At 37.5% G+C, this 19695-nt stretch overlaps 2 protein-coding genes and 1 long non-coding RNA gene across 9 annotated transcripts in view; 2 read left to right on the top strand and 1 right to left on the bottom strand.

Annotated features, from left to right (window-relative positions):
• The window catches only part of LOC106152102 (excitatory amino acid transporter-like), a 47737-nt gene extending 38348 nt beyond the window's left edge, over positions 1 to 9389 (bottom strand). Inside the window, exons 1-2 of one of the 7 annotated variants that reach the window (XM_087007343.1) lie at positions 9309 to 9389; positions 8725 to 8835 (exon numbers count right to left, since the gene is read on the bottom strand). The gene's annotated coding sequence lies outside the window, so the exon portion shown is untranslated. Of the gene's footprint in view, positions 1 to 882; positions 1012 to 6774; positions 6888 to 8724; positions 8839 to 9292 lie in introns of those variants that run through there. The other 6 variants (XM_087007342.1, XM_087007341.1, XM_087007344.1 and 3 more) reach the window with 6 other exon arrangements.
• Positions 9390 to 12007: 2618 nt separating this feature from the next.
• On the top strand, positions 12008 to 15630 carry LOC106157175 (uncharacterized). The gene is made up of 2 exons (XM_013532704.2): positions 12008 to 12207; positions 12862 to 15630. Exon 2 carries the CDS (start codon positions 12865 to 12867, stop codon positions 15130 to 15132), a length of 2268 nt encoding a protein of 755 aa, XP_013388158.2. The 5' UTR covers positions 12008 to 12207; positions 12862 to 12864; the 3' UTR covers positions 15133 to 15630.
• A 327-nt stretch (positions 15631 to 15957) lies between these two features.
• Positions 15958 to 18269, top strand: LOC147764145 (uncharacterized). Its single transcript, XR_015332050.1, has 2 exons — positions 15958 to 16409; positions 17312 to 18269. It is a non-coding gene; the product is annotated as an uncharacterized LOC147764145 (long non-coding RNA).
• Positions 18270 to 19695: the final 1426 nt, after the last annotated feature.

Genomic DNA, 19695 nt, shown 5'->3' with positions numbered 1-19695 from the left:
GTGTTCTTACAATAAATGTTATGACACAATGTCCTGTTTGTAAATACATTGAACATTGATGCATGGAACAAATTAATGTCAAGTATATTTTTAGTTCATTAAGATAATATGACGAGTTTATGATTAAATGATTTGCGAATTTTATGTTATTCAGTATATGCTTTGCTTTAAAAAAAATCAAAAAGGAGTGTATGTTGTAAAGTTTTAGAATTCGAGGACGAATTCTTTTGAAGAAAGGGTGTATGTTGTAAAGTTAATTACTTACCCTTACACTCATTACAATTAGTAATAAAAGGGAAATCAAATAGATGAAAAGTTAGAGTGATATTGAGTGCAAATTAAGCTTCATCGAGTGTCAACAAGTGTAGAACATGTTTTTAGTGTCAGAAGAAGATGGAAAAGGTCCAAGTCAATAACATTTAATGTGATTGGTCAATTTCATAACAGATGTTAATTTTGATCAACTGTTTATCACATGATAACTAAGTTTTGGACATGATTCAAGTATGAGTAATGCAAATAGTATTTTGGATGAGTTTAATTGAAAACAAGGTTCTTAGACATTACCTAATAAGGGAATGTTCTATGGTAAAGTAAACATGACAATGGAAAGTTTCTGGAAATCACGCCATAAACAATAAAAAGAACATAATTACACGCGTGATCAGTACGGAAAATTAGAGTAAAAATATGGGTAAAATTGTATGAAAATTAAGTGTTGAATAAATGATTGAAGACTCCAGAACCACGTCGGCGTTATAATAGTACATATGTCGAATCAGGTCTCACATTTACTTTCTTTTTGATTTTCTACAAAACATTACTGTGATCCTTGCTGGTTTCAGCATATTTCAAAGCTAAAATAACATGGCCATCACTTACACTATTTGCTCTGTTCAAATACCTGATCCTAACCCTTGGTGTGACATTAGTCCGTATGGAAGGTTTGTTCCTTTCCAAGTGACTTGCCAGTTCCTATAGCCTTGGCTGTATATGTCAGCTCCTCCTCAACTTTCCAATAAAAGAGGGTATACAAAATTGTCCACAGGTGTTTTAGAATAATCCATTTTTGCATTGCCACACAGACCTTGAGGACTCTAAGTATGCAAAAAAGTGTCAACTGACCAATACTTGTCTATGCAAATTGCAGACATCTTGTTCAAAGAGATAAAAAAGAAGTACTGGTACCTTTGCAACAAATGCCATAAAGACACTTAATTGATAAACTGACTTAATCATTACACTGTATGAAATGAAAAAAAATGGTTCTTTCCAGATAATGCCTAAATGATGAGCTGCTGTGTCTTGTAAGGGATAATTGATGCTAATATGATACAACTCCCCACTATTTTCCCCGCTGGGAATAAAATGAGGAAGAAGATGAAATCTTGAGAAGACATTGTTCTCATTTTTTTCTGATCAACTTCACAGTATGCCACTCTCAAGTCACTGACAATGGATCTCTGAACATCTTTACAGAGAAACATTTATGTGAGTGTAGTAGTGAATCACACAAATAAAATCCTATTAAATTAAAAGATGGTATACTTCAGAATACATCATGCAATACTTGCAGAGAATTCATATGAGGGTTTAAAAGGCAAAGGGTTCTTTTTAAAATTCTGTGCAGCAATTCTAAAGGAGTCTAAAGACAATTCTCTAAAATTTTAAAACTTGAATAAAAACTCTGCATAATTTCAAAAGGTATCCCTGCTTAACAAATAAAGATGGCCTGTAAAACTACTTGAACTGATCATTCATTCTAAAATATTTCAACAAAATAAAATTCAGTAGACAAATCAGACTTGTCCTTGTTTTAGAGAGAAAAAAGAGAGAGAGATAGTGAGAGTAAAACATATGCCAATTCTACATGCAATATATACACTTTATTTATCTCCTGTGTTGAACAGATTATCATAGGGGACACTTGGTCTGAGTTACTTCTCCAGCAGGTAACACAACAGCAGTGATATGTATTCCAGAGATCAACTACAAACTGACTGCTCTCTACCTTTATTTCTCTGGCTGAGAGATCTGGAGTCTCCTAAGACAGCAGGGACAATCCAGCTATCGGTTCGACTGACCAAACTCACTCCGAGCTCTGATCTCCAATCTCTGATCTCTAATACAAAGTTCTTCTCCTTATATACTAATACACACAAAATACATTACAGTGATTCCTAAAACAAGTCAGAGATATTGAAGCCAATTAACAGAATTAAGACATATTACTAGAGACCTTTAACATAATTAAAGTCAGACTGCTTTAAACTCCAACTAGGGGATGAAGCCGTAAATAAAGTTATTCAATCCTTTTAAAACTGAAAACATCCTTTTAAACTTGGTTACAGTTCTTTCCAATGAATAACATACATAAACAGATTCATATAATATCATTTTAAAGGAGACATCTGAACAATATTTACCAAATGTTGATTTAATTTGATTTAAATGTGGAAGTTTCTAAAATGAAGTTTGGCCGTGAAATCACCACTATGACACATCCCTGGGGCCCTTCTAAATATGTCCTCATATTTACCGTGAAATTGCCACTAAAAACCTTTTTTCAAATTCAGTTATTAGTAATGTCTTGGTCTATATCCACCTAGACCTTGATTATTATTCCTTGGATTCGTACTAGTATTGTATTGGTTCATATATATTGGTTCTGGTGTAATTCTCATACATAAGCCACAACAGTATTGAACTTGTTGTGTTTGATTTTGATAACTAATATAGTTAATCTGTGATTGTAAAAGTTCTTTCTCTTTTTGCCATTGTGATTGTAAAAGTCCTTTCTCTTCTTGCCATTGTTTCTCATTTTCAGTGTTTTCAAATAAAAGTTGATTCTTTAGAGAAAATGCTACTTCTTTTGATAAGCAGTTAACATGGAATTTAGGGTCACTTATGATTTTTTCTTTCTGTTGTGCACAATAGCTTTCATTTCTTAATTTCTCCTGTTCCAGTAGATGAATTTTGTATTCTCTTTTAATACAAGTGGCCTTTAAACCTTTAATAGTCTCAGAATTTCTTCTTATTTCAGCATTTTTTTCATTTAGTTCTTTTCTAATGTTGTTTGACTTGCTTACTTGTTCCTTTGTCGCATCAAGCTCTTTTCTTACAATTTCTAGTTCCTTTAATTTTGCTCTGAGATTCTTCAATTCTGTCTTAATTTACAGCAGCAGAAGGGTCCCGTAGTTCATCATTTACAGAGTCACACTCATGAAAAGGAAATAGAGTTTCTTCTGGCACGTCTTCTGGTGCTTGCACGCTCTCTGGTGCATTTTCTAATACGGCGTTGCAATCCACTGGCACTCTCTCTGGTGCATTATCTATCAAGGCATTGCAACCCATTTTTAACTCACATGTATAAGCTTGGACTGCCTGTTTCTGGTGACTAGTCTTCTTTCTGCTCTGCCATTTCTTCATTCTTTCCTGATCTCTTCTCAGACGTGATGGTGACTTTTTCTTTTTGATGCTGCAAATTAGGGGAACTGTTTCAACATTCTGCAATTGCTGGTGTCTTGGATCGTTCTTCCAGACAATTGTGATGGTCAGCTTGTTTCTATCTTTGTCGATATTGTATGCAGTTGGCATTTGATCTACTTCAGATAGAATTTGTTGTAAGTCTCTCGGATAATTGCTGAAGGTTGCATGTTTCATCATAGTGCTGGTTGTTGTGGTTGTTGGGGTATCCTAGCTAAGGTATCTGCTCACTCGCTTGGCATCTGCAGTGAAAGGCACTTGGGGATCGCAGGTATCTTCACCATGTATCACAGGGGACACTTTGGTCTGAGTTACTTCTCCAGCAGGTAACAGAACAGCAGTGATATGTTTTCCAGAGATCAGCTACAAACTGACTTCTCTCCACATTTATTTCTCTGGTTGAGAGATCTGGAGTCTCCTAAGACAGCAGGGACAATCCAGCTATCGGTTCGACTGACCAAACTCACTCCGAGCTCTGATCTCCAATCTCTGATCTCTAATACAAAGTTCTTCTCCTTATATACTAATACACACAAAATACATTACAGTGATTCCTAAAACAAGTCAGAGATATTGAAGCCAATTAACAGAATTAAGACATATTACTAGAGACCTTTAACATAATTAAAGTCAGACTGCTTTAAACTCCAACTAGGGGATGAAGCCGTAAATAAAGTTATTCAATCCTTTTAAAACTGAAAACATCCTTTTAAACTTGGTTACAGTTCTTTCCAATGAATAACATACATAAACAGATTCATATAATATCATTTTAAAGGAGACATCTGAACAATATTTACCAAATGTTGATTTAATTTGATTTAAATGTGGAAGTTTCTAAAATGAAGTTTGGCCGTGAAATCACCACTATGACAAGATTATGATACCTTGGTCTTAATTGTACATGCACTGTAGGAGCTGGCAGTTCACATGGTTTAAGTCCCGACCTGTCTCATCCGCCGTATCCGCTGGCTCCGCTGCCATGTCACCATTACCACTTCTCCTAGACTACGAGAGCCTGCATACCCATCTCTTGGATTTAGGTCACATATAATCTCAACTCATTCCACATAAATTTTTGGGCTTTGTTGGTGCACGTGTCTAGTAATCGAGACGCTCATCGCAATGCACCTTTGTCCAAAATTTGCAAAATTAAATGCTAAATAGCTCCCAAACCGAAGGAATTATGGGAAAAATTTCTATGTAAGGCTGACTGCAAGTCATATGTAGGGATTTCAAATATGCCCTTGGATTTGACCTTTGACCTTTAATTCAAGGTCAAATTAATTGGCCAATATTTTCTAAAAATGGGAATTTTTTGCAAAAAAAAAAATATTATTTGTGCTTATTTTCATAAACTATGCAGATCTAACCTATAATTAGATGAGCAGACGTTACATTTAGGGTCATTTTTCATCTTTGTGAGTTTGGGGTCAATTGGTGCATTTTACAGGACAAGCAGCCATTAGATGCCATAATAAAAACTCTCTCTAATTCTAGAACCGTTAAGCTAGAGACCTATTGTTTTTTGCATTTTATAGAGCTTGTCAAGCACAAAACTGAATGTGGTGTCCCTTTTTTTTGTTTTCTATATGAAGACCTTATAAACCGATTAGGCATTTGCGGACTTGAGCCTCAGATTTGTGGGCACAAACACCCAAAGTAACGACTAAAGCCACAAATTAAGAACCGCTCACAAAAATAGTAGCCACTAGCACAGCAATAGGACCCATAAACAGTAAATCCAAATTGTTTGTGTGGTCCAACGCTGTGCTCCTGGCTATACAAATTTTACGTTGGGGTACTCATAATTTGTGGCTCCAGTCATTTGTGCTTCAAAATTTAAGACTCATGTTAGCAAGTGGCAATTATCTTTTACGAGGCTGATTTTATAATGGCAGGTTTTTTGTGCTACTGCATAGAGGGACAGCATTATTTCTAAAAGAAAGATTCCACAAAGTTACTGATAGAATTGCCTGGTACAGGGTATCTAAATAAGCTCGAATTGAAACTAGTCCTTTTTTGATGAAATTGGGATGCAAGGATATGACTGAAGAGTATCACAACACTTTCTTTAAAGATAAAGTGCTTGGAAATGTAAATACAACTATTTAACAAGTTTTCCTCCTACCATATGTACATGTGTGTATTTTACAATTCTCATTTTACAAACTACCATTTCCTTTCTGACAGTACGATAAATATTAATTTAATGGCAGCCTACTGCTGTTACCAAATGAAACTTGAATGAGAAGTGGAAATTATTTACTGATGATCATGTGTAGGATTCAATTAATCTGAATTGTGTTTCATCTGTAACCTCTTTAGATCAAAATAAGCTCTAGCAAAATGCCATTAAGTAAAAATTTCATTGTAGTCAATTAAATATATGACAGCATTGAAAGTTGCTTGTCTACTGAAAACTACAATATTATACCTAAGGGACACATTCTAGCAGCTCTTACATTAGGTTTTTGCATGCCTGATATGGTACACACCACTTTAACTTTAGGTTGGGAATCACATGGTTCCCATATTTATGGATAAAAAAGATAGGCAGGCTGGCAAATATACAGACATTAAACAAAAAATGTACAGAAACAAAATGATTAGGTCTAGATAAGATGGGCATTTAATTCTACTGACAAGAAATATTTTTACCCTAAAACACAAACTTTTTTGACTTAAAAAGGCATACTTTATCCACAAATAGTGAGTAAAATTACGTAAAAACTGTCAAACAGGTTTTAACAGGTTAAAGGCCAACTCTATGGGATTTTCCCACCAAAATGAATTTCCCTGCGGTAAAGACCAATTTTCTCCTACTCACGAATTATAGCTTGACCCATCCCTGCTCTTGGACTCAATGTTTTATTCCATTTGGAATTTGATAATTTAGTTTGAAATGACTGGCAAGTCATTATAATGACATCTGCCATCACACACATTGCCTCGTTTTCACATGATACATGTAAAACTCTACTAGCTAGTATATATAGCCTGAGCCTATGTACTTTTGTAATTCTACTTAAAGTTTTTAAACACTTTTGAAAATCATGCTTTTCTAATTACAGTAAATGAACTAAAATTAATCACTGGATTCTTGGCAGACAACACTATTTTGTTCAAAACTAGGCAACATTTGAATAAGGGTCTATTGGTGTGGAAATCTATATCCACATGATCCCATATTTCCTGCTGACTAGTATTAGTGACACCATTCACATCAGCAAAATCTAATATCCCTCCTTCAATACTGTTACACCAGAGTTCACTTTCATAAAATACCTGCAGCAATCCTGTCAGTCCATTCCCACCAACTTCAGCAAATGCCACAGATTTTCACTTCATTATGGACCTGCATTTTTTCTCACTTGTAAGTGAGACCATGAAAATATACACTGTGATAAATAGAATACAGATTTAAAGCAACAGGCTGCTTCCTAACTCGAGTTCTGTCTCAAGAAAACACAGGAAATAAGGGCATTTTAAGGAAGGAAAGTGATACTGGGAATTGAGTTGGGTAACAAAGGTTTCTTTCTTTAACAGAAAGGAATCCTTACTGGGGCAGCTTTATAAAGATATACATCTTAATATTGGCCAAGCACTGTCTTCAAACACTTGGAGCTGAACAAATATACGGGTAACATACAAAAATATAACAAAAAGAAAAAAGTACAAATTTATAAAAGCAAACAAACATACAGCAATGTGATTCAAATGCATCTTCTAGTAAATGAGCAAGCAGAAAAATGTAGAAATACAAAGTTATCAAATGCAGCTAAAAAGTAAGGAAACTACACTTGAAAATATATTACCAAGTACAGTACAAATGAGTATACAAGTACGGTACGTGCTCCCATCTCCAACTTACATGATGACAGGAATATTCTCCAACACAATCCACTAGCTCCCATGAGAAGTGAGTTTATTATTAATTTATTATTATTATTATTATTATTATTATTATTATTATGTGTACCTGCCAAATGACATATACTAGTACACTGGAAGAGTAAAGAAATGTGGGAAACAGGAAAGGAGTTGGGCTGGTGCACAAAAATCAAAAATGGCATTGAAATTCACCCCTGAATTCATTCTTCACATCCTCTTTGTATTCAAGCCACAAAATGTTTACCCATGAACGCATCAGCTATGTCTGAATTTAGAGCCTCTTTCTGCATTCACTACCCTAGGTTCTAGATTCTGGTATTGCCAGCTCGATCTTGATTTCATATATAACCCATATCAGCAATACCAGGCTCTAGCGAACAGCGGCAACTCGGGGGCGTTCTTCTTCAAAATTCTGCCTGAGGCGCTTCCATATTTGGAAGTCACATGTCACAGTGGTGTCCGCCTGGATCCATATTTGGAAGTCATAAGTCTCGTACATCACAGGTTTGGCCGCCTGGAGCTGCCTTTCCCGCCTTGCGCTGAAGTTTTCTCGTGCAGACAAGACAAGAAGCAATTAAAGTGCCTGACGGGGAGTTAGAAGTTTGAATTGAAAATATCTTGCAGTCGAAGGTCAGTGCCACAATACAAGCAACATTCTGCTGTAAAAACTGATTTTCGTGTAGCCATTGCGCAGCCCTTATAGTGGTATCGGGCATACAGTGTAGCTGTCAAATTTGGCACACGGCAAGCATGTGTATTGTGCACGTGTATATCTCAGGACTAAATGTTCTCTGATAAGCAAAAAATACAAAAACATTGGATATATCTTTTCTTTTCAAAGAATATTATTTATTTTTTCACTTAACATCTTAAATACAGCAAATAAAATTAAATAAAGCAGAATTAAATTTGTTTAACGTTTCATTTTGGTCTGAAGACATTCAACTGCAGATTCACTGCGGAGCAGTTCTATTTGATTGATGGAAGCCTAACATGGCCGCTGTTCCTCAGAGCTAGTAAAAATGACTCCAAGGTATATTTAATATTTACAAGCTAATTTTTACGTTGCTCTGACACTCAGGGTAGCATTCACATGAAGACAACAAAAATCAAGAGCATGGAAGAAGACAAAATTTTACTGATATTATGTTTTGAATGTAAAATTTTACCCCTTTTTTTTCTTTCAAATGCTTGCTTACATCACTTCTAGCTAGACTACTTGTTTAAATACCATATACAGTAAGTATTGCATGACACAGCATATAATTTAAATCCAATTAATCCATGCCCACATTGTGATCCTATCAAATAAAACAACAGTTACTGTTAAGAGAGCACACTCACCTGCCTGGCTGTGTCTGGCTATGCATAACACAATTAGTCCCTTTCCCGAATATTGACTGAGCTCAAGAACATACATCAAATGTTGACTAATTTTTTTCACCTCTTCCTGACCTGCTGCCAATAAAAAAGACAAAAATATATAAATGATTATTTGAAGATGAATTGCAAGTTTGTTGTTCTATGTGGTTCTGAAATTTCTCTAACCTTCACACAGACATAACACTGCTCTCACTGATAATGAATTACAGGTTCAGCATAATAAATCTCATCTAAAGGAATCAAATTAGTGTAACTGTATTAGTGCTTGCTACTCCATCATGTGTATCAGCAAGTAAGAGAACCCACTTATCAAAAACTTAACTTTGTCTGATTGAAATACTTCTGACTATTATAGTAAACTTAATGAGCTGTGTCTGTTAAGGCAATTTGTCTTTACACCTGTCTTACAAAGTTAATAATACTCACATGCAAAATATACTTAATTTTTTTATATTTATAAGGACTAATTAAAGGGTTACTGTGCATGTACCTCCCAAAACAAGAAAAAAATCATAAAAGTACTACGTACTAGTACATCTGCAAACCTCAGAAGAATCCTAAAAAATATTCCTACGGACACAATTAATGCACTGCTGAAGTCTGTTAAACCTGCAGGTTAAAGCCTAGATAACTACTAGTACATGTACTATATGCAAAGCAATGTTGTATGGTAAGACCCTCTTTTCACCTTATCACCCTTGGCTATCATCATTCTTATTATGACATAAGCCACAATGCTTGAATAGGCAGAGATGGAATATAATGTGACAAGTAATGAGAGGTTACATACAAACCCTGCAACAAGACTCTGTATTCGAGACAATATTAAGACATATCAAAGCTTTCTTTACCATACCGGCCCCAGTATATATGCCACTAAACCTCATGACAATAGGGCCTACATTCTAATTTGATATAGATCAAGTAAACGAAGGTGTACAGTTGCAATTTACCACTCATGATTTTCCATTCACAGGTTTACATGGGATTTTTAACAATACAATGAGCGGAAAAAAGAAAAATAAATAAATAAAAGCTCGAAATGTTTAACCTTTACAACACTAGTACTAATTTAATTTGTTATGGGCATTTACATTTAGCCCGTTTAGTAATATTTCCCATCATTAATTTGCGCTATTACCGTGAAAGGATAAAACAAGCTGGTCTGAGGTAAAAGTACATTTCAAATGCCAACAATATCATTAGCTTGCAATACCTACAACCACAATAAATCAAAGTCTTCTACTGTCTCCTGGGCAAACACATTTTTCTGCAGAAGGGCGTACAGAAGTCTTTGACATGCGGCACAACGCAGTGTGTTAGGTGTGACTGCATATTGCGGTCTGCTTTCTCATCTACATGCAATGGCGATAACGCACGTTTTGAACATTTGTAAACTGGTACATTATTATTATCCCGTAAATGACATTGAAATAATTGTAATGTAATGATGACACTTAGTGTTCAATAAACTTATTGTCATTGTAAAATATCTTTGAAAGATGTTTTAGCAAATAATAATAATTATAGTAATATCACCAATATTATTTGCTAAAACAGCTTTCACGTTGTCACAGTGAAATTTTCGCCGCCTTGTCAGCATGACATGTAGGCCTACTGCGTCTATAGCACGACTGCAAACCTTTGGGGTGGAGCGAAGTTGTTCGTTTTCGCATAAACAGTACTAGTTTCGAATTTCTATACGCTTTTATAAACATATATTGGGGGTAGGGGGAGGCAGGCCTACATTAAGTAAAAATAAATCATGTGTGGACCGAAATGTTTGGTTTCAGACTTATGCCTATGCCATGTCCAACTTAATTTCCCTAATTATTGAAACGTACTGATGTCCTTAGTGACAACTAAGATATCACTAGATACAAGTATAGCAAAATTTGATAATCATGTTACATTGTATTGTACTATGAGTAAAAATTAAATATTCTACTTCTGAAAACCTCAGAAAAGCCTTGGTCATCACTTTTCTGAGGTCTGCAAAACAACACATGTACATTGACCGAAGGCAAAAATCCATAACTGATTTTTATAAAATGATTCAATACCTGAATGTCAATGTCTTCCAAGATAGAGTCCAAAGTTGCAGCATTGTTATCATCAGACAATCGTTGTCGTCTGATTGATAAAGTGTCCTCTTCTCCGATTGGTCAAAATTCGGTCACTGTATTTTCAACCAAAACCCTGAAACCAAGTCTACACTTGTTAATCTCACACTTGCCTTAACCATTTTATCCATGAGAATCGAATTCGGTTTTGAATCAGCTTCGTTTAAACCTTCTTGATCTTCTCTTTCCATACCTGTCAATATTGACAATTGCCAGCAGAGGGAGATTCCTTCGAATGCCCTGCCCCCCTCCCCCCCCCCCCCCCACACACACACACACAAGAGAGAGAGAGAGAGAGAGAGAGAGAGAGAGAACAAAAAATCTCTTCCTTTTTTTAAATAATGAAATGTTTTTCATGGTTTGGAAAGTAACGCCTCGGGTTTTTTTTTTCTGTAGAAATGTGTTATAGTAGTTTTGCTTTAATCAAATAGGCTAGGCGTACTTTGACTACACATAATAACATATGAAATCAAATCGGCAAGTAAGTTATTTATAAAATTTCAATTTAAGTCTTTCAATGTTTCAAGAATTCCATCAGCTGTTTTACAACTTAATCATAGTAACAGAATGTTCTAATCGATCAAAAAATATAATCAAGTCAACTTTTGCACTTCGGTGTCCGTTGTGTCGCATTCATCGCGGATTCAGCTTATTGAACACTTCAGATAGAGGTGACACTCATGTCGTTAGCCTAACTTTCTGTCACTAGGGGATTTTTGAAATATTGTTGAGATTTCTTCGTGAAGTCCCAAGTATCTCACTCCATAAATATTCGATTTTTTCTTGCATAAAAAAAAATCAAATTATGGTAGCCTACTCAAGGCTATACAACGTGACGATAAATCGGTGTGAGAATCAAACTATCACCTTATGCAGGACAGTCTTGGCTATGTTCGGTGTTAGCTCACAGCCTCATATGTAAAAAACATTTAAAGATGTACAACACTTTCATGCTTTCTGTGAAGTTGGGGGGGGGGGGGGTAAGGTCGGCCTTCAAATAATCCTGGATCCGCCCCTGTACACATACCAGGCACCCCCTACCTAAGCACCAGGTTTATCGTTGCAGTGTTCTTTCAGCATCGTATAAGTAGAAAATATGGGTCTTAGTCCAATATACTGATTTCTTATATCATTGCTTACAGAGCACTGTAAGCTTCTCAGCTAAAGAAATGGATCAGCAGATGTTTGCTTTGCATCACGTGACCGTCTGGAAAAGGGGATTTCCAATTCTATTGGAGTTAAAGCTGTACACATAGCGGCGAAGACAGTAAGAACAAAAAGTACCCCGGGGAAAATACACGTTTTACCATAAACGGCAGTGGTGAGTTTCCTGGTCTAAGGGCATTAATTCGAATAGACGGTTGCAAAAGTGTAACTATATGTAATTAGTAACATGTTTTTGTTCCTTGAGGATATCGTGGTAGGCCTATATTTCATTCCTTGTACTTGACAATGACTTTGAAATTTGTATGCTCTTTAAAATATCTGGCACTACACACGCAGGGTCTTATTTAAGTGGTAAACAACTGGCATGATTTAGACATTAAGTACGGCTGATTGATTTCTAAAGACTTCATGCTATTATCATATGATAAGTAAAGCTTAACGATGACTAACATAAAGCCTCGTTTGAGAGAAAAAGGGACTTTCCCGAGAGAAGATTAGACCTATTATTATTATTATTATTATTATTATTATTATTATTATTACTTTCAATTTGACTGATTAGGTATGTACCCTGTGTGAGCTAGAACATAAGTGTATGTTTACGTATGCGTCCTCGTGGTGAAGGTAGAGAGGCTGTGTTCTGCATACTTACCGAGCGATTGCACTAGTACATGTACGTAAGGTTTATAACAGATCAAACGTGTTGATTGAAAGGAATAATAAAAACTTGATAAATCAATGGAATAAGAAAATGAATGGTTGAAATTGCTATTAGACTTGTACTTAATGCCTCTATTTTTCAATTCAGAAAATGCAGCGTGAGGGATCAACTGATGTCCTATCTGGTGTGAATAAGCGCATCATAACATTTCTTATAGACAATACCATTAATGACACATGGATGGACACTCTCGCAACTAACATGACAAAATGCGAGGCTTTCAACAGTTTTATGACCGACGCAAACTTTGACCGTTTCAAGGCAAAGGGCGTTTTCGGGTCTGACGTTCAAGAAAGACTCGAAAAGTGTCTAAATCTGGGAGACACACAGCGCACGCTGATCAGTGGTAGTACGGCTGAGGGTCTCACCCTTCCCCACGCTTACAAAGCAGGCACTTTTAAAATCGACTCCTCTGATGTAGATACTTTGTTCATCATAGGGAATTTCACGGTTACTGATTACCCCACTCGAGACCAGTCCGGCACTTTCTTTTTTAATACCACGGAAACATTCCCCGGTTATGTGAGACTGGAATATGAAGAAAGATATTCAAACTTGAAAAGCGTCATGAGGCATACTGACGTCGTACGTTTGGCAAAGGTGCGCACAAGCGAAGGCGAACCAGTGTACTTTTTGCAGTCCGGCAGCATAGTGAAAGATTACATCGTGGACACTATTGGGGAACGCAATGAAGAAGGCATCCTGCACGGTCCTGCCTTTACCACAGCCGAGGCTAGGCGTACAACAGGGCAGATCCTTACCGAAAGCAGCTGGGACCGAGTCCCCGCCATAAGTTGCCCTGACTGGCCTAAACAAGCCATTGAATGGATTACTAGAAAGCGTAATGGATGGCCAAGCGTTGGTACCATCGTGCAGATTTGCAAAAGAGAATGCTTTGTAGTCCCCGTTGCCCATCCTCAGAGTACGTTTAAGGAAGTAGAGTGGCGACTTTCGTTTACCGTGGCAGAGCAACTTCTTGCAAAGAGTCTCCCCAAATGCGTTCGGAAGAGCTTCATGATGTTTAAGCTCCTTTGCAAGCACGAGCTAGCTGACGTTGAATTTTTATCAACGTATTATCTGAAAACAACGCTGTTTTGGGCCTGCGAGAGAGCTCCCCATCTGTGCAAAGATACTTGCAACGAATTGCTAGGAGCGTTCGTCCACCTTCTTGAGACATTGATCACATTTCTGTCTAAGCACAACTTGCCAAATTATTTCATTCCGGATAACAATATGCTGAGCCACGTTGGCAGGGACTTCGTCAGGGACGCACTGAGAAAGCTTGTTCACATTCGCTGCCAGATTCTACCAGTCATCAGGAGATATTACACCTTGAATAGACTAGATTCTCTCCCTTTGACGTTCGGGTTCGATTGGATTTACCAGTCTATTCTTCACCATGACTCGATGACAAATGAAGAACTGGAATCTGCGTTGTTGGATTGTTTGGTCCGATTATCAACTGCCTTTTTCTTGGAGGGCAGAGAATTCATGGCGGTGGATCTAATCAAAACCAAATCAATGTGGCCGGTTGTAATTTGGGAAGATTCAGCCAAAATTGCCCAGAAATTTGTCACAGATTATGTTGGTGGAGCCAATGAATTACTGAACAACAAGATATCCACGCTGGAAATTTTGAGAACCATGTTTCTTGATACAAAGATGGATAACGTCACAGTTTTGAGAAAATTGGGCTTGCTTTATTTTTGTAAATCAGAACATACAGGCGACAGAGATGAGAAGACCAAGACTGCCAAAATGGCTGAGAACATGTTACAACAGTGCCAGCTTATGGTAACCGAAGATGTCGAAGGCTATAACTTTCATCGTTTTCTCTCCCTTCTCTACCTAGGGATCGTTTTGTTCAAGATGGGGCGTTTCCAAGATGCTGTGAAGACGATGCAAAAGGTCCTTGAGTTGATGGACAAATCGCTGGATGAGGCAGAAAGTGTCTTTTTTTATCAGTCGGATTCCGTTGCCCTGCCAGATGGTCTCGCGAAAGTTCTTGAGGCATCTGAAGTCGTAGTGATCTCTGCGAAATGTCTCGCACTTTGCGAACTTGCTATCGCACATTGGCGCCTAGGGAACACCAAAGAAGCAGAAGAGGCATGCGGAAAGCTAAGCACCTACTGTGAGACCACAGAGTCTCCACCAAACAGCAGCTTTTTTCTTCTGGGTTCTGTGTATGAGGAATTCGGCCAGATCAACAAAGCGTGTCAAGCATATCTGGCAGATTGTCGAATCGAAGCCCAGAGACAGACCGTCGCCATCTTTCCTGACAATGGACTTGTATACAAGATGTGCGTTCTCGGGAATTTGGCGTTCTTAAGAGAAAATGCAAGCCTACACCATTCATAATTGACTTCGACTAACCTTGAGCCAGCACTCAGATTTTGACCGCTTATGAACAAAAAAGGTTTTGGGCCTATCGTTCGCAAATTTAATACTACAAACTTTTTTGTGTGTTTAACAATTCACCTTTAGGGAGCTTTTAATCATATACATGTATATGGCATAAAATGCAGCAAGGGTTGCTGAATTTTAGTTTTCAAAATTTAAATAAAACTTATCAGAACGTGAGGCAATGTATTTAAGATGGCATGATAATCGTGATCAGAACCTTGTAAATTGTAATGCAAATTGGTAACAAGCTAGCTTGGTTGGATTTGCAATGAGCCCGTGATTAACTTGGAATGTAAATTTTGATATTAGATTGGGCGCCACTATGATTATGTTTAATTCATTTATTAAAAATGATTCCACCTTAATATGAGTCCTTGTGTATATACTGTGCCGGATTTAGAGGGGGGTCAGGGATATGTGTGTGTGTGTGTGTGTGTGTGTGTGTGTGTGTGAGAGAGAGAGAGAGAGAGAGATTCAAAATGATATGATTTATACAACACTGACGTTTCGCATCTTTGTTCGCGTTAAAAACATAACTTCTGATTCCATGAATGGCGAACGTGGGCTTGATGCTGAAAATTTAATTTAAGTCAGCAGGCCAATCCCCTAACTGAGGAAAATGTATCGTAGCATGGCAGTAGACCTTATCAATTTTGTGTGTGTGTGTGTGTGTGTGTGTGTGTGTGTGTGTGTGTGTAAAGAAAGACACCCAATGCTGATTTTCAGAATAATTTTCACATAGGGAAAACAGGTTGACCCCCCCCCCCCCCCCCCCCCCCCCGTATACATTAGTTCAGGTTAGGGTTAATTGGAGTATTGGGGTTACAAAGTAATGTGAAGCGGACTACGATTCCTAGTGGACTCCCATTCCTGTTACACCTGGGCTACATGTGTTGTAGGGCCAGTTAGACACTTTTGGCCTTGTAGAGTATGTATGTGACATCGAATATGTGACATAGATTATTTGCACGACTTTAAGCATACGAAGGTATCACCACATATCGGATATAATTCCCTGATTGAACATTCGTGAACAGCCTCAGTAACAACCTCTCACCTAAAATGAGGTATACCTGTTGTTATTTGCATAACAACAAGTCGTTCACCGTAATGCGAGCTGTCTTCCCGAATGCTCACTTGACAGTTAGACAGAGTCGGGTGTAGACGCAACGGTATGTGTGGTGCAGCCAGAAGGTCGAGCTTTTATAAGGCTTGGAAGCAAATGTATGTTTGTGAGTATTACTATTTCTTCATCAATCACAGCCATTAAATACTAAAGGCGCAGAAGAATGAAAAAAATACTTACGACAAATATTTATGGCATGAATCCTTTTACTATATTTCCATTTTTACTTGTATGTCACTCGGAATGGTAGAAATTATTGCTTACAGTGCACTGGGTCTCCAAAAGTTCAGGATAAACGGCGCATTTATCTGACTTTTGATGATAACCTAAGTTTGCTTGAAATCCTTTGCACTTTGCCTTGACAATTAATTTTGAATTTTTTGTCCTAATTTAAAATGTCGTGCGTGTTAAAACGTAAGTATTACCAGCCAAATTAATTAATTGGATGATGCTTGTCACCGTTCTGAGCTTCTGATCCAAGGATTTCGAGTGCTCATTGCACAATGATTGACAGATACATATTTTACACCGCCTGTTGTCTCCATTGTGCCGTGTGTTGTCCATCCATTACACGGTTCACTGTATGAAAACTTATTATATTTGTGCAATATATTTGTTATAATTTTCGAAGAGAATTTGTAAATGATCTCTTTCTCTGAGATGCGTCAACATGTACTACAACACGTGTTATAACTTTTAATATCAAGAGGAATATATAAACGGTCGTAACAATAACCTCACCCACCCTGCAAATGAAAAGGGTTGTGCTATCAAGGTTACTTTTTTTAACGAGAGCCCTCAATTAGTTATATTATTAACTAATTCCAGATCATAATTTTGGTTTTGCGCTAGCTGAACCTGAACATCAGACTAGTTAATAAACGTGCACGCCATTCCATTTGTGATCATTTATATGTGCCCTGTGCCCTGAGATATTACATGCAATATTAGAATGTAGAGATCCTGTCTGTTTAGTTCAAAGTTGTAAACATTATTTTATATTTTCAGGAGCTCAACGAGATTCTGCACAGCATCCGCATGAAAGCAACCTATGAAGTCTAGCCTTTGTTTCACACACAGGAACCCACGCTCCTTCGAACATCTATTATATGAAAACTAAATAAAAAAACTTTTGTAATTTGGCGTTTTATTTGTCACTTTGTTATGTAATTATTATGATAAGGATAGTAGTAACCATAATGGGAAATAAGTTATTTTTAGCGTTTGAAGACCTTCAAATTTAATATGATCTGTAGATAATGTCAATGTTTTTGTGGTTTACGGTTTTCTGTGGTACCTACATTTTAAATAGTTGTAAAATGACCAGTGTTTATTAATAACCCCTCCAAGCTGTTTTAGCGCACTGAAATAAAATATCTAAAATAGTTTCCAACAACCTACATTTTATAGTTCAAATTTATATAAATTTACAATCCTGGTTTTTAAAAAATTCACATGAGATTTTTGTTCTATAGCATGTGGAACTAATTCGTTTGGATTAAATTTTTCCTATATTTTCTTATATAGGGAGGGTACCATTTTGATGGGTTTTGGCTTTTGCTATCGTGAATTGTTTTAATTTGGCGGCCTTTTCTTAGTATAAATACTTAATTTGATATTCGAATGTAATAATGAAAATGTGGGATGATTCTGATGTAAGCTTAAATCAAGTTGGTTTTTTTAATAGATACGGCTGAAATTTGATTTCTGAGGGTAAAACAGAACAATTTGTTCAGTTCCTGTTCTCTGAACCAAATTGGGATAATTTCAAGACTCGCCCCACCTGTCACCCCTTCTAATGCGATGGACTCGCCCCACCTGGCACCCCCCTTTAATGCAATGGACTCGTCCCACCTGTCACCCCTTCTAATGCGATGGACTCGCCCCACCTGTCACCCCTTCGTATGTGATGGACTCGTTCAACCTGTCACCCCTTTTATGTAATGGACTCGCCCCACCTGTCACCTCTCTAATGCAATGGACTCGCCCCACCTGTCACCCCTTCCAATGCAATGGACTCGCCCCACCTGTCACCCCTTCCAATGCAATGGACTCGCCCCACCTGTCACCCCTTCCAATGCAATGGACTCGCCCCACCTGTCACCCCTTCCAATGCAATGGACTCGCCCCACCTGTCACCCCTCTAATGCAATGGACTCGCCCACCTGTCACCCCTCTTATGGAATGGAATCACTCCAAATAACACCCCTTAATGTGGAATAGAGTCGCCCCTCCTGACATCCCTCAGGTTGAATGGATTTTTTCAAATGTAAACCAATAGAATGGACTCCCCCAACTTGTCTAGTCAGATGACCGTTGCGTACTATTCAACCTTACTTGCTTCAGTCAAGTCTTCTCTGCTTAACCTTTTCACTACTCCTGTGTTAGCTGACCTTGTAAGCAATTTATTAGATTGAATTTTCTAAAATGAAGTTAAAACAATCCATTAATTCATCACAAACGCCAATCAACTATCATGATTACTTGAAAACACCTTTTTAATAATTTTGATAAATTTTATTTCATAATTGAAGTCCATTTTATAGGTTTTTTTTAAGCTTTTCATCATGTTGGTAATTTGAGGTAGGCACAGACTGCCCGAGGGTTCTAAAATCCTCATCGCTCTAGTCGCCGACTAACCCCAACCCCAATTTGTAAACAGCCGCTAGGTGTGCAGTTAAGACAGCGTATGACGGGACTACTGCATGCTATATAGGTAAATATAACCGACACAAAATTTAATTTTTATAACATTGTTAGAACGTTTGAATACTAGATGTGATGATTAAAGTTGTGCAAATTGTAGTGATGCAAAATCTGAAATCCTTTGTTCATGTGTTTTTGCCAAAATTTACAAAAATTTACATACGTTAATAGAACTTGTTGGCAACGTTTCTCGGCTCAATGATGATGACAGTGGCAGTGTAGAACGTTAGAATAACGTTCTCTTAAGGCTGGGTCACACTGCGCTTGCAACCTTTTGGCAACCTCTTTGCAACCTCAGTCGCAAGGAGGTTGCCCTAGGTTTTAAAGTGGTCGCATTAGGTTGCTAACAGGTCGCCTGCGATCGTTGACACACGAAGGCCATTTTTTTGGCACCGACAACCAGTGCGACTGATAATGAAAACGATTGGTAACTGAGAGGTTGCCTATAGGTCTCCTCTTGGTTGCCAGTAGGTCGCTGTAACCAGACTAAAACCAGTCGCATACCACCTGTAACTGCACGGTCGATTGACGGTCTTTAGTCGCTTAGTTGCAAACAGGTTACTAACCGGTTGCAAGCGGTGGGCAGCAGGTCGCAAGGAGGTTGCAGTTGAAACTTCATGGTCGATTAACGGTCTTTAGTCGCTTGGTCTCTAACAGGTTTCTTACAGCTCGCATGCACTCGAAAA

This window comes from Lingula anatina, chromosome 1, assembly GCF_051362555.1.
Source record: "Lingula anatina isolate TDL-2025a chromosome 1, LinAna3.0, whole genome shotgun sequence".
Taxonomy (NCBI): domain Eukaryota; kingdom Metazoa; phylum Brachiopoda; class Lingulata; order Lingulida; family Lingulidae; genus Lingula; species Lingula anatina.
The sequence above is the reverse complement of the archived record's forward strand: the minus strand, read 5'-3'. Positions and strand labels throughout refer to the sequence as shown.

Bases quoted from the DNA above. Each gene is read 5' to 3' on its own strand.
- LOC106157175 (XM_013532704.2), top strand. From the start codon at position 12,865: ATGCAGCGTGAGGGATCAACTGATGTCCTATCTGGTGTGAATAAGCGC.